General features: G+C 38.9%; 1 protein-coding gene across 4 annotated transcripts in view; it reads right to left on the reverse strand.

Annotated features, from left to right (window-relative positions):
* Positions 1–154: 154 nt before the first annotated feature.
* Positions 155–15,012, reverse strand: part of IFT54 (intraflagellar transport 54) — an 89,849-nt gene continuing 74,991 nt past the window's right edge. For all 4 annotated transcript variants that reach the window (XM_088135530.1, XM_025170985.2, XM_088135531.1 and 1 more), the window contains 4 exons: positions 14,509–14,545; positions 11,437–11,510; positions 2,348–2,571; positions 155–947 (listed from right to left, as the gene is read on the reverse strand). In XM_088135530.1, coding sequence (XP_087991656.1) covers positions 788–947; positions 2,348–2,571; positions 11,437–11,510; positions 14,509–14,545 — 495 coding nt within the window. In that variant the 3' untranslated portion in view covers positions 155–787. The remainder of the gene's footprint in view (positions 948–2,347; positions 2,572–11,436; positions 11,511–14,508; positions 14,546–15,012) is intronic.

The raw sequence follows: 15,012 nt of genomic DNA on the forward strand, positions 1-15,012 counted from the left end.
GCAAAGACTTTTCAAAACTATACAGGAACAGTAAAACCCACAATCCTAAGCATAAAAGTGTGCAACTCCCATATCCCAATTCTCTCAGAATGATTTAACCTGAATATTAATATGAAATAAATATATATATATATATATATATATATATATATATATATATATATTTATTTCATATATATATGAATGAAACAGGTGTAAATGTACATTACAAATGTACATTACAAATGTAACCAATATGTTCAGATCAATGACTTATTTTCTCTACCTAACAGTATCCCTTAAATAAAGAAAGGTAAACTGCATTTTTTTCTTGATCTGTAAGAATTTCACTACAAATTTCTTATGGGATCAACTTCTTGCTTTTTGTTCCTTACAATATCACAAAGGTAAACAAAGGCATACAGCATTTTTTTCCTGATCTGCAAGAATTCCATTACAAATTCTCTTATGGGATTCACCTAAGTATTCCAAGACACTCACAATAACTGCAAGCCTCCCAAATTCATACTCTGTATAAAGAATAATGCTTTTCAGAAAAGAAGGGTACAAAGTTTAATTAGGGGTATTGATATTAAAAAAGCAGCAAAACCAACAACAACAGATTAAATACAATGAATGTTTTGCACTTTCTAAAAACTACAAACACTGAATTGAAAAATTTCATCTAAACAGTATTTTCCATGAAAACCATCCACAATTGTTCAAATAAATTAACTTGAAATTGTATAAGCTATTGTACACATAAGTTTTATTTGCAAACAATGTAATTGTTCCAGCCTTCCACTATTCACCTTCTTGAGTTGATAATATGAACCATCTTCTGAATTTTTTCATTGTTCCTTAAAATATTAGCCCTCTTAGTACAAATCTTGTCTTGTTCATCTTTGATCAATTGATCCAACTCAGTAAGTTCTACTTTTAAGGGTTCCACAACACCATCTGTGATACTGAAAAAGATCAAGACAGCAAACTAACATTATAAAACTAATGTAAATCTGTCCTGGATATATAATTACATTTGATTCAAAGAAAACATTAAGAAAAAGAGCTCACAACAGTATATAGCAGAAAGTTATCCTGAGATTTTACTGTGTCAGGAAATAAAGGAGAAAAAAGTCATCTAACAAATTAAACTAAAAACAAAAGTTTAAGCAAGTATTCCGGTCAGTTATTAGATTTTCCACTAGATTGTAAATTGAGTGGAGATTCATCTTACAAAGCTGATGGACTAATGCATCAATAATGTTTGTCTTATGCCACTTGTTTCAGAGTAAATGTCAGTAACAGGTAGCTATATAATTTTTTTTAAAAACTGTATTCTTCACACTTCCCATATTTCATTCATTTCAGTGGATAGAATCAGTGTCAAATGGTAGATGCGCTATTTTATTTGGATGATTAGGTAGGGGTGTGCGTGCGTGTGTGTGTGTGTGTGTGTGCACGTGCCCCTTCAAGTCGGTCTTGATTCCTGGAGACTGCCTGGATAAATCCAGGCAGTTTTCTTGGCAGCACTTTAGGTTATGGTTTGCCCTTGCCTTCTTCATAGGGGTGAGAGTGAGTGATTGGTCCAAAGTCATTCAGCTGGCTTCATGCCTAAGTTTCTGGCCTGGTGCCTTTAACCACTACAGAAAACTGGCTCTTAGTGGTTAATGGTAGATTAAAGCTAATTCAACAGAAGGTTGGATGATGGACTGTTACCCTATACCTAGATGTATACTTACCTTACCATCCTCTCCCACAGTAGTTATAGGAATTAATTTACTAACATTTCACCACAAGAAAACAACCACATCTTTCATTAATGATAAAGCAACAGGAATGTTGTAGAGATTGCAGATTCAGAATGTTGGAGATTGCAGATAAGGCTAGAAAGCTATCTGGCTCAAACTGCAGGTAGGCCTGAAATGGACAGAAGGGAGGGCACTGCTGCATTTATTAACCTCTGCCTGCTAGGCATGCAACCTTGCTTCCTTAGCTGAATTGTGGAAAGCAAGCAGTTTACTTATCTTCAACCTAGCACTGTGCTTTCTTCCTAGAAACAGCAGAACCTACATACTTGCCTTTACTGCTATAGATAGATCCGGTAGCGTGAGAGAGCATATACTCTCTCCCACATACCTATGCAGTTTGGGAGGCTGCTATGACTTTGCTCTCAGTATTTTTCCACAAAAGTGTTAGACTTCTTCTACTCTGCCTTCTTCCTCATTTTTGCACATCCAGTCAAAGAAATTGATACAATTCAGATTTGCCTTGCACATACAGTAAATGCATGTACAACGCAAATGCAGATGGCTTTGGATTAACTTAGTCTTTTATTGAAATTGTTTAGATTTTTCAAGACTCTTACCCTTGTTCCTTCCGTAGGGTCTCTTCAAGCTCTTTATTTTCATTCTGCCATATCTGAAGCTCATTTTTCATGGCATCTACATCTTCTTGAATATAATCCATGATTTTTCCAAGAGGGAGAGCACTCCGACAAAGGGCCTGAATGGAGCCACGAAATTTCTCTATTTCTTTGGTTACTAAGTCTTTTTCCTTTCTTTTTGCTGCTTCTGACAAAAGTGGCTTCTCCTAATAGTTAAAAAAAAGTGAAGAAAATACACAAACACACACATACACAGACAAATACATACACACCTTTAAAGCCCTACATGGCATGAGTCCAGGTTACCTGAGGGACTGTCTCATCCCCATTACATCAACCTGTCCCACCTGATCAGACAGAGAGGGTGTGATGTGGATCCCATCTGCAAGGAAATGCCAGCTGGTGGGGCCCAGGAAGAGAGCCTTCTCTGCCGTTGCCCCCGCCCTTTGGAATATTCTCCCCCCAGAGGTGTGGCGGGCCCCTATCCTCCTGGCTTTCTGAAATGGTTTAAAGACCTGGCTCTGTCAGCGTCCCTGGGGGTGGTCAGCCCCCTGATGATGCTCCCTGGGAATTACTTGCCAATTTTCCATCTTCTTGGAACCTATTTATTTTTAGGATTGTTTTTATGTTGTATTTTAATGAATTTTTATCTTGCTGTAAACAGTCCAGAGTCATTTCACAAGATGGGTGGTGACAAATTTGATAAATAAATTAAAAAAATAAAAAATATCAGTCAACAGGCAAAATAAAGTAACAGGGTTGAAAGAATGTTTTAGAGGCATCAGTGAAACAATGTTCTTTTCAGGAGACATGGGATGTAAATCAAGTAAATAATATCAAATACAGAGAAACAGAATGATTTGCTTGCCCTAGCAAATTTATGTCATTGGATAACAATACAGTAAGCAAACATGCCTAACATAAGGACTGGGAGAATGAAGTACAACCCATCTCATACCCATCCTTCATTTAGAAAGCATGGGCCAAAATCAAGTATTTCATGTCAGCATCACTTCCTTAGTCAACAACTCATATTCCTTCACTTTCTAGACTTTTTCCATGGCCAGATACATGGATAAATGTATCATCTAAATTCAGCATCTGAATCCCCAGGTTCAACTTCCTAGATCTTCAGAGTCCATGGTGATATGGTTGTAGTCCTCATGGCAATATAATTTATCTTTACATAGATAAAAAGGATGGAATAATTCTTAGTGAACTGGATGAATCTTGTAAATTGTCCTATTAAATCTGAGGACTGTGCTCCTGGCAAAAGTACACTTCATAAATCAACTGGTCTGCCTAGCACGTTTGGATCTGTTCCTTGTAGTATTAAGTATCCAGTATCAACAACTCTTCTTGCTGTCTTCTTGTAAGGAACATCTGTATCCCCTTTATCTTCCCATATCCTATCTGCAATGCCTTTTGCTTCTCGCCTGATGACACAGAACCCATTTCTTCCATGAGCCTCTTAAAGCTACTTTGGAATACCAGAAGTGTTTCCTAATTTCTGGGATACTATTATCCACTGAAACTGCTTTCTGTTTGGTTCTCTATTTTGTGGGGAGTTGGTGAGTTGTGTCATCTGATGTATACTTCCTTTGTCTGGCTCAAGAAATCTTCATCCTCTTCATTCTCTGCCTGTGGTTACAATCTTTTTTAAGTATTAAGTTTGCACTAGCTGCAAATATACTCAGATATACTCAAATATACAGTTATTTTCAGACAAGAAAACAAACATACTTACAAGTAGTACTGAATATCACAAATTTAGAGTTTCATTTTTCATTTTTATGTTGGCTTTAATGGCATTTATTTTCTCTCCAGCACAGATGTTTGTTGAATTAGAGTCCTCCTCCCTTAACCTTCTTTTGTAAATTCTTTCACCAGATTTTTGTTTGTCCTGTTCACTCCCTCTGTTTTACTGAAGTAACACATATTACTGTTCCTGTTTCTAGATATTACATCTTTCCTAAAATAAAATGGGAACATGTAGGGGAACATGCCAAGGAAGTTGCGGTTTACATTAAAATACAAAAAAAGTTGGGAGGGGTTTTATTACTAATTTTTTGAGTAAAACTACAGGAACCAGATACCTTGAACAAGAAATGCTATTTAGAAAGAAAACATGGACACACACAACTTCTTGCAGCCATCTGTTGCACTGTATTCACAGAATGTGTTTATGGAAGCATACTGTTTGCTCTGTAACTTAGGACTGTTATTTTCATACATTTTTGAAAGCACATTTTTGCCTTAATCTTTAAACACTCTTTTACCTATCTTTATTACTTCGGTCAGAGATTTTCTCTCCACTAACATCCTTATTAACAAGAATTTTTAATTAAAAATATGAAACTCTTCTTACACAAAGTTGGTTTGTTAATCCAAAATTATCTATAACTGGTAGCTGCTTTCTAAAGTTTCAGGCAGCATCTGAAACAGACTTGAAATATCCATTTTATCTAGGCCTTTTGGCATTTAAAATCCATGCTCTTCCATTTGAGAATAGCCCTCTTTTGCTACCTGCAATCTTTTTAAAATGGGGATTCCCAGGATTGATTCTGGGACCTTCATCCAAAATTCATGCCATTCTAATCCTTCCTAATATTACATCCAAATAAGGAAAACAAACAAGTAAAATAATTATTATGTCCCATAATAAATCATGGGTCTAATATGATAATGGCCAGAGCTTAGGGTGGAAGAAAATCTTGGGTATATCAGTAATTGCTTACATATACGTAGCATACTAGGTCTGGCCAATCTTGTACCAAGGGCAGCCAATAGGTGGAGCTGCATTAAAAATTACCTCATGTTTGCATCTGAAATTCAGAAATGGAACATTCTGTTCCTGAATGGTGATGTTTGCACTTTCCTAGTATTCTATAACAGGACTGTGCAAAGCATTTTAAAAGGGTTATTTGCACAATAAAGTATAAAGCAGTCATATCCCTTGCAAGGCTCATGGACCTATTCTGAAGACTGTCTTGGATTGTCTGCACATGCATGTGCAAGCATAAAGAGCACTACTGCTAGGACTTCAAGTGAAGCATCTGTGCACGCACAAGCACAAGCAGACAGTTGGGGAAAGATTTTGAACCAGCCACCAGTCTTCTAAAGGACATGGCTGCTTTACAATTTTAAGAAGGGTATTTAACTTGGGTTAACACGCCTTGCAAAGTACCTTATTTTCATGCTTTGCATATATCTGAAACTTATATTATTATTCATTTTCTGTTCTGTAGTATACAATTATTGCACTCAGAAAAGTGAAATTGTGTATAGTGATTTCTGTTTATATTGAGCTATACAGTGGTACAGTTTCTTCCCAAGAGCATGTGTCAAACAGGGTTGAAGAATTCCTTCATAAATCAAATTTCTATCTGGTGAAATACTTACTGAACTCCAGCTGAGTTGATAAATATAAGGCAGTCAAAAATACTGCCTATAAAAATAGATTAAAGAAAAACCTTAAAAATAGATTGGTTTACCTTGTGAAGTATGTTCTTTTCAGGACAATATATTAGGAATTTAACAATGTCTTCCGCTGACTGACAGCTCTTACTGTCAAGAAGTTCTTCCTAATGTCTAATATGTATCTACATTCTTGACGTTTCATTCCATTTGTTCTAGTCTTACCCTCTGGAGCAAGAAAGAATAAGTCCAAATTGTAAGGTTTGCCCCGTTCGACAGAGAAACTCCCGTGACACGTGTGGTTCACAAAAGAGGTTTACTCATGCTTAACGTAGCAGTCACAAGCAAAGCCAGGACTGGCTTGGTACATTTACATTACTCCTTTATAGTTGTCTCAACCCCCGCGCGGGCCCCGTTGCTAGGTTACATATTACAAATTAGATTGCAGATTGCCCCCTGTAATCCCCCCCCTTCTACTGGAATGGCAGGTTCAGCCCAGTTCTCTTGTTTCTTTGATTATTGTTGCCTGTGGCGTGGTCGTTGGCTTCGTTGGGGCTTCTGTCGCGCGCACAGCCGGGAGCATCCCCTCGCGCGCTGATCTCTTCCTCAATTCCGCGGCCCTCTCCTTTGTCCATAGCGCCCACGGCCCTCTGGCGTTAAGACAACGCATCCCAACGCATCCACTCCAGATTAGTGAAGTGGCGCCAGGTGGCCCATTCATTAGCTTGTGGTTTCGCATTTCCTCTTTCTGCGCTAGCGCTCGAGCGGTGAAATTGACTAAAGCGCGGCTGGGCAAGTTCCTAGGCGTGCGGTGCAGGCTGAACCTGACACAAATTCTTTACAATGTGACAGCACTTCAGATATAGAAGATAGCTATCATATCCTCTCTTCAACCTTCTCTTCTGCAAGCTAATTCTTCTGCAATACCTAATGTGTTTTAAGCATTCCTTGTAGGACTTGGTTTCCATCTTTTACCATCTTGGTAGTACTTCTGGACTTGCCCAATTTATCAATGTCTCTTTTAAACTGAGGTGTGCAGAACTGAATACAATACTCCATGTGAGGCCTGACCAAGGCACAGTAGAGTGGGACAATCACTTCCTGCAAACTGAACTCTATGCTCCCCTTGATGCTCCTTTCTTTGCAGTGGCATGGACATTATTTATAATTATCCTTTGAGTGTGACCCTTCAGCCAACTGTAGATCCACCTAACAGTTGAGTTGTCAAATCCATATTTGACCATTTTGTTCATAAAGATGCTATGAGAGACTTTGTCAAAAGCCTTGCTGAAGTCAAGATATACAGCATTTCCCTGATCAACCAAGCTAATAATCATAAAAGAACTACTTGTGGCTCAGATTTCTCTTAACAAAGGGATATGAACAGCAAGTTCATGGCACAGAGACTGATTTGCAAGCACTTTGAAAAGTATGCAATAATTACTTGAAGTCAGCATGGATTTGTCAAAAAGAAGTCTTGCCAGATTAACTTTATCTGATATTTTAACTTCCTTCACTGATATTGAAATGTTGTGGACAGAATGTATGTGTGTAAGGTGCTGTACTAGCCCTGGGGAGATCCAAGTTCAAGTTTACCCTCAGACATGGTGTCAGGTTAAGTTCCAACTATATACTTCTTGAAGTGACGACTGAGGACTAGGATATTCTATGAATAATTCACACAGCAGATAATACACTTCAGGGTAGAAGCTTACTCTGGGACTTGGTGGACTTTGGTTTCTACTTGCTTCAATGTATGGAACAATCAATGCCCACACAGAGAAAAAGTTGGAAGCACTCCAAGAAAAATAAGAAATGAATGCATTAGTAAGCTTTGATACCACATACCAGCTTATCAATTCCAAGCTTTAAATTTCAGTCTAATCCCACACCAATATATGGGTAATTTTAACCACCTTAGAGTGCAGTTGCCAGGGGCAGGGATGGGGGAATGGCTGAGGAAGACATTATATCCTTTCTCTGGTCATCCTGTTTGGTGTTCTGTTTCGTATGTGAACTTGTGACATACAGGAGGTTTACTGGAAGAGCACACCCAAATATGTCTACCTGCGAAGATAACTCAGAAAAACATCTTCAGAGTGTTTGCCACAATATAAAATAGAGGATCTGCCAAAATGCTTTTTTCCTTTTTGAACTCTTGGCTTGAGCCAAGTTAAAGCCTCAAGGGTTTCTGCCTGAGTTTGTTATCCATGTTTTTATTATTATCAAGAAACTACATAGGAGTTGTCAGTAATGCTCAATGTCTCAAAGTCTTTCCTGGAAAGCAGGACTGGCTGATGCCATAGTAAAATGGCTGATGAATGGTCTTTTTGAACATGATCTACTGACAATGGAAGCTCACTGGATTACTTTGGGACAGTCACTCTTTTTCAGCCCAGCTTACCTCGGGGGATGGTGGTTGTGGGGAAGAAAAGGGAAGTGAGTGGCCCCTTTGAAACACCAGTAGGGTGTTTCTTGGGGAAAGCCTCATTCCATAAGGCAGGTGCTGTGACAGAGAAGGCATGCTTCTGATGTCCTGATAGATGGCATTTATTTATTTGTTTATTTATTTACAGGACTCACTGTATATGGCCACCTAACTCATATGATGATTCTCAGTGGCTCACAACAATCCATAAAAACAAAAGTACCTATCCCCCTGCACCAGACCAAACATCCTCACAGCTCAATCCCCATCCTAGCCCAAACACTTAGGGGAAGAGTCAGATCTTCATAGCCCTCCAGGGGCGGCCACCGAGAAGGCATGCCTCCAAGATCCCATCAGGTGGCAATATTTAAGGGAGGGGACCTAGAGCACATCCACCCTATCTAACCTAGTAGGATGGGCAGATACCCCCAGAAAGAGGCAGTACTGGAAGTAACCTGGCCCTGTGCCATGTAGGGCTTTAAAGATTATAACCAGCACCTTGAATTGCACCACAAAAACAACTGGAAGGCAGCGCAGCTTACACAGCAGTGGTGTTACTTAGATGAACCACCTGACACCCAAAAGGGCAGCATGTAGAGCACATTGCAGTACAGGTAGTTCCTGGGTTAAGAATACCCAGTTTACAGGCAACCCATAGATAAGAATGGAACTAACTGCAGCAAAATTTGAGTCACTGAATGCACAATGATTCGAGTTCAATACACAATGGTTCAAGTTAATTACACAATACTACTTATTCAGTATTATACAATAATACTGTTCTGGCTTACATACAAATCTAACTTAAGGACAGACTTTGGGAACGGAACTTGTTCTTAAACTGGGGACTACCTGTATTCTAAACAGGAGGTGACTAAGATGGATTTGTGCAAAGGCCCCACATGCCACCTGCTCTTCCAGCAGGAGCTGTGAGTCCAAGAGGACTCCCAACTGGACACCAGATCTGTGCAGGGGAGTATTACCCTATCCAGATTCAGAGCTCTCAACTCTCCTGACCCTGGGGGGCCAAAAACCTACAACCACTCCATCTTGCTAGGGTTGAGTCCAGGCCCTTACAGCCAGCACCTGAACAGCATCATTTGCCCAGCATGGAGTAAAAGTGTATAATTGGGTGTCCTCCCCTGCTAGCACTGACTGGTACTGGCCACAGAGAAAAGAGAACCACTGCAAAACAGTGCTCCCCACTCCCAATCCCTGGAACCAGTCCAGCAAGATATCATGATCAATGCTATCAAAAGCTGCTGATTCAGAGGGGCCAAGATGGATACACCACCCCCATCCTGAGCCCTCCAAAGGTCATCCACAGGTGAGACCAATGCTGCCTCAGTACTGTATTCCAGCCTGAATCCTGACTGAAAAAGATCCAGATAATCCACTTCATCCAAGGCCCTCTGTAGCTGGGAGCTCACCACTCTTTTAACAACCTTCCCTAAAAGTGTTTAGGGAAGGTTGGAGACTGGATGGAAGTTATCCAAAACCATAGGTTCCAATGGGTCCAGTGGTTCCAGTCTTGAGGAGGGGGTGAACCACTGCCTCTTTCAAGGCCAGCAGAAGGCCATGCCCTCCCTCAAGGAGGCATTTACCACCACTTGGACCCAACCACATGCCACCTTTTGGGGGGCCTTAAACAACCAAGAGGGGCATGGGTCCAGATTACAGGTGGCAGAATTCAAAACAGTAAGGACCCTGTCCACTTCCTCAGGATTGACCAGCTCGAACTTTTCCCAGATAATGGATCTAGGATGTACCTGAGTCACTTCCACTGGTTCTCCCCATCCAAAGTCCAACTCTGAATGAAGTCAAGCAACTTCATCCGACAGATGCCTCGAATAGTCCTCAGAGTGACCCTGCAAGGGTTCACCTGGCTTCCCTTACCCAGGAGGGCCCTGGTCACCAGAAACAGGGCCACTGGCTGGCCATCTGGAGGTGTAATAAGAATGGAGAAGTAAGCATGCTTCGCCACTCTTACGCCACAAGGTAAGTCCTAGTAAAGGCTCTTACCTGTGTTCAATTGACACAGTGTGTTGTTTCATTTCCTGGACCCCTGCTGTAAACCCTACAGGATCTGCATAATTGAAGGAACCTGGAACATGCCTACTTGTCAGATTGAATTGGCTAGGCAGATACTATGGGAGATAGGTGGTCCCTCAAGTAATCAGGCCCTATGACCAGCACCTTGAATCACACCTGGAAGCAAACCGGCAACCAGTGCAGCTTGTGAAGCAGAGGTACTGCTGAGGCATGCCTATCTCTGCTCACACTCCTGCATTGTGGACCAGTTGAAGCTTCTGGGTGGTCTTCAAGGGCAGACTCTTGAATTAATAATAGAAAGCATAGCTGACAATAAGGAAGTCAATTATTTCACATGGCTGCTTCCTCCATTTGTTTTCATTTCTACATATCTTCATCCTTGTTTCCTGAAGCTCTTGAGAGAACTAGGGGCAATATTAGAGGAGCAATAATGCAGAATTCTCTGCGTAGGGGAGTAAACAGCTCTACGATATCATCTGCTGAATAATTACCCAAATTTACTTCCAATCTCTCAAATTCTCAGCTATTACCTTAACAGAAGATTGTGAGAACTTCTGAATTGTAACTCTCTTCTGAGGAGGAGCCAGAAAATGACAGAATATGAAAATGGTACAAAATAATAATCAAAATAATATGAAGTTATAGAGATTAATATTAATTAAGTCCCTTTAATCAGCCCCAAGCATGAGTGGAAGACATGGAAAGGAGAGAAAAATTATCAACTCTCCTACATTTTTGAAAATCTTACCACAAGGTTACCATGGATATTAAACTCACCTGCAATAACTGTAAGGCACTTACAATCATCACAACTGACCAACCAAATGCTGAAAAAACATACTGTTAGCCTAGGGTGCCTAAAATCCCCGCTAATCTCCATTTTTGATTACTTAATTCAACCCCACAAGTTTCAAAAAGGCCTCAAACTCTAACCAGGGTCAAGTCAATAGATCTTCTCTTTGGAAAAGAATTATAGATGATATTTAAATCAACAGTATCTAATGCTGTTGAAACAATGCTTTCTTTGTTTAGAAACCACATCTCTATGATAACCACTGCTTTAACATTAAAATCAGGTATACAGTTAAAAGGGGATTAGATTGGAGATACCGACAAAGTGTTAAGAGGTAAGAATTTACCATAATCAATTCTTTGAAGCTTATTAGCAAGTTACCTTCTCAGCAGATTTTGGCAACTGTGACAATTCATAATCTTTCTTTGTTTCCAATATTCTTTGGACAAGACTACCTATTGAAAATGAATATTGTTACTATAGTTATGAACTGCAAAAGTATTCTGTAAAAAGAAAAAAGAAGCACACTTACACATCAACTTAATTTTCTTTCACTAAAATAAAATATTTTGTCCTAAATTTATTTCAGCAGGTCCTCTAGAAGTGACCATGAAAATAATTCATAGATGGCACACTACTCCTCTACAATTAGACTATATAAATAGTCTCTTTTCTAGACTGTGTTGGTAAGATTGGTACAATTGTAACCTTTGATGGCAATTCACAGTCAATCCTTTTGTCAGGTTTTTGAGGATATTATTGGTTGATTTTCACCAGTCTTTCACAATAACTCCTGCTATTGATATTTAAATATATAAATTATATATATGTTGTATAGAAATTGATGCAATATAAGAAATTGATTCAATTCGTATTGTTAGTTTTCAGGTTTGTAATCTGAAAATACTGAAAAATTAAAATGCAGTTTCCAGTGGCAGTGGGAAAATGCTATGGTTAAAAAAATTAACATAGAACAATGCTTTGTAAAACTTTACAAAAAGGATAAATGTTCAAAACTGCTCTTCATTTACTAGCTATGTTAATAATTTCTCATCTGGACATGTCATTCTGAATGCAAACACTGAATATGGATGTTTAAAATATTTGTTTCTCCTACAGATCCCGAAAAGGATTTACAGACAGTAGACAGACTCTAAGGTTTTATTACTTTTTACATTTTATTTAGGTTTTATCCCAAAAACTTATGCTGCTTTTAATTGAAGAAAGAAAATAACAGATCAAAAACTAAAGAAAATAAGTCTATCTATCAACATCTATATTTATCTCAATCACACTTACAGTGGAATATTCATTTGGAGTTCCTTTTTCATTTATATTACTTTTTACATTTTATTTAGGTTAGAGTCTGTCTACTGTTTGTAAATAATTTTTATATTGTCTCAATCAAACAGCTCTGGGTGGTTAACACTAAAACATAAAATGGACAATCCATAAAAGAAATTCAACACCTTCAAAACAGCATAAGATAATTAAAAATGGCCACTCAGTCATCATCCACACCACTCTAATGCCCATTTAAAAAGGCAAGTTTTCAGGGCTTTTCACAATGCCAAGAGCAAAGGGGTCAGTCTTATCTCTGGGGGCAGTACATTCTACAGTATTGGGTGAATCATAGTCAAGACCTACCTTCTGGCCTGTCTCTTTCACCTGTCATGATGGGACCTTGAGCAATCCCTCTGTCATGATTTCATTTAACACAGCAAGCCAACATTTATTGTCTTTGTTGGAAAAAATCATAAAATCCCTAGGATAATCAACCTCTTAAAGGAGTAAGTTGAGTTAGACATTCTAATTAATGGGATGACAAAAAGGTGTGAGTCTGAAGGGCCTCCCTTATACATGGTGGTTGAAACCAATAGTGAGTGTTATTCATAACACAGGATTGTCCCAATCAATAGAATGCTCTCTGAACCTGTCAATGCTCATGAAGCTGGAAAGTGCTATAAAACCATTGCAACAACTTCATCTTCTACTGATCTATGTTCAGCAGATAATATACAAATGGAGAAATATAACACCAGTGTTACTCTTCTCAGGACTGATTGTCTAAGAAAAATCATCTTAAGAACTTCTGTGGTTGAAAGGTGCTGCTATCCTCCTCCTATAGAACTGAAGCATTCTTCTGACCATTTGCTTGACTCCCTCAATCATGTATTGTTCCTTCACGGGACAGTTCATGAAATTCCTGTTATCTTCTTTATTCCCCCTACTTTCCTAGGAGGAACCTTTCTGCCCTCTTTCACATGAGCAAGCCAATGCCCTGGATTCCTTAGATGAGGAAGAGGTTGGTGGTTCCTCCAGACCTAAATGTACTCTGATTTGCTTTGGACCAATACAGTAGTATTGAAAATAACTCCAAGCACATAACTGCTTCTCCTGGTGGTTTGGGGCCGTAGATGGGCCCACCATGGGGGATGGACAGATTCCACTGGGAAACCACCTCTCCTGAGTCCTGGGCCAACTGCTTCCTCTACTTAATGCAACCATTCTTATCATATCAGAGAAGGGTGGGAGGATGGTAGGATCCACTTATATTCTGGAGAGTGGAAGGGAAGGTCTGTTTTCTACCTATTTGTATTCTTTCCTATCATCAGCAGTGAACTGAGCCTTCAGACATTACTGACTGGTTATTGGACTGGGATGGAAAGGCCTGAACAGAGGATCAACTTAACTTCTATTTTTTTAATATATTATGCTTTTCTTTGGCAAAGATTGAGCAGCTGAAGCTTGGAATAAGTACAAATGGGCAGGGAATGGAGCTTATGAACTTTAGTTGTTGCTGCTCTCAGGCTTGCTCCCAAAGAGCAAGTGAGAGGAGTGGTTTCTGCACACCTGTGGTATGAAGTTCTGGCAATAAATACAGGATTTGATATAGTGGCCTTCTCCAGGATAAAAACTTTATTCTCACAATGGGGATATTAAAAAGGGACATGGCTGGAAAACAGTAGAGATCTTTTTAGGGAAAGAAGAAAGGGAGTTAGAAGAAGCACATTTTGGGGAATGCTTCTTCTAAGGTGGGAGAGTGGGAGAGAAAGAACAACTGGACTACAGTTATGTAGGAAGATAAAACAGGAAGGGCTACTTTCCTTTTGGTTTAGCTGGAATGTGTTCTATACAGATGCCAATCTATAAGTGTAATCCACAGAAATCAGGAGAATAACTATTTTTACTAGGCTGCGATGGAAGGGAAGAGCTGACAAACAAAGAAGCAAAAACTGGATCAAGTAATATCACCCTTAAATAGGGGAAAGAGGAGAACAAAAAACTAAATAGTGACAGTATCTAAGGAACTTCATCAAAAGTAGGAAAAGGCAGAACTAGAGAAAAGATGACTTTCAAGCCAGTTCTGTTTTCTGAAATCTAGTTATATGATAGGTGAGTGAAAATGAACACATAAAAGCACAGAAAAAGATTTTTGAACAAAATACTTACCATGCTTCTCATCTCCTTCAAGCTCTACTGTTGCCTCCTGAATTAGAGTAGACAGAAAGATTTCCATTATCATGATTAATAGATTGCATGTGTTTTAATATTTGATAGTTCAAAATCAGTAATACTTGGAACTGCCTCTCTCTTACCCTTTGAACAAAATAAAACTAAATTATCACTTCAATGTCGTATTTTACAAAGCCATTATTCTTTCTGGTAATCAGATGAAATAATCAGATGAAAGCCAAATATTGTTATCATTTTGCACTAGATCTCTATGATATTAAATTGACAGCTTCACAACATAATCTAGCAAAATTTGATAGAATTATTCAAGTTTAAGGGTGTTGTCTCCAATTGTTACTATGCATTCAACAGGTAAAATCCAAAATTATGCAATTGCCAATCTGCAGAAAATAACTTCCCCTAACTCTCTTCATTGTGAATCTTTTAGAGCAGATTTTAAGAATGTGTCCAATGTTACAGTATAAAAGGGAAATCACTCCA

This window comes from Python bivittatus, unplaced genomic scaffold (genome assembly GCF_059951505.1).
Source record: "Python bivittatus isolate LINGU-HERP-01145 unplaced genomic scaffold, Pbiv_v1 ctg000200_np1212, whole genome shotgun sequence".
NCBI classification, from domain to species: Eukaryota; Metazoa; Chordata; class Lepidosauria; order Squamata; family Pythonidae; genus Python; species Python bivittatus.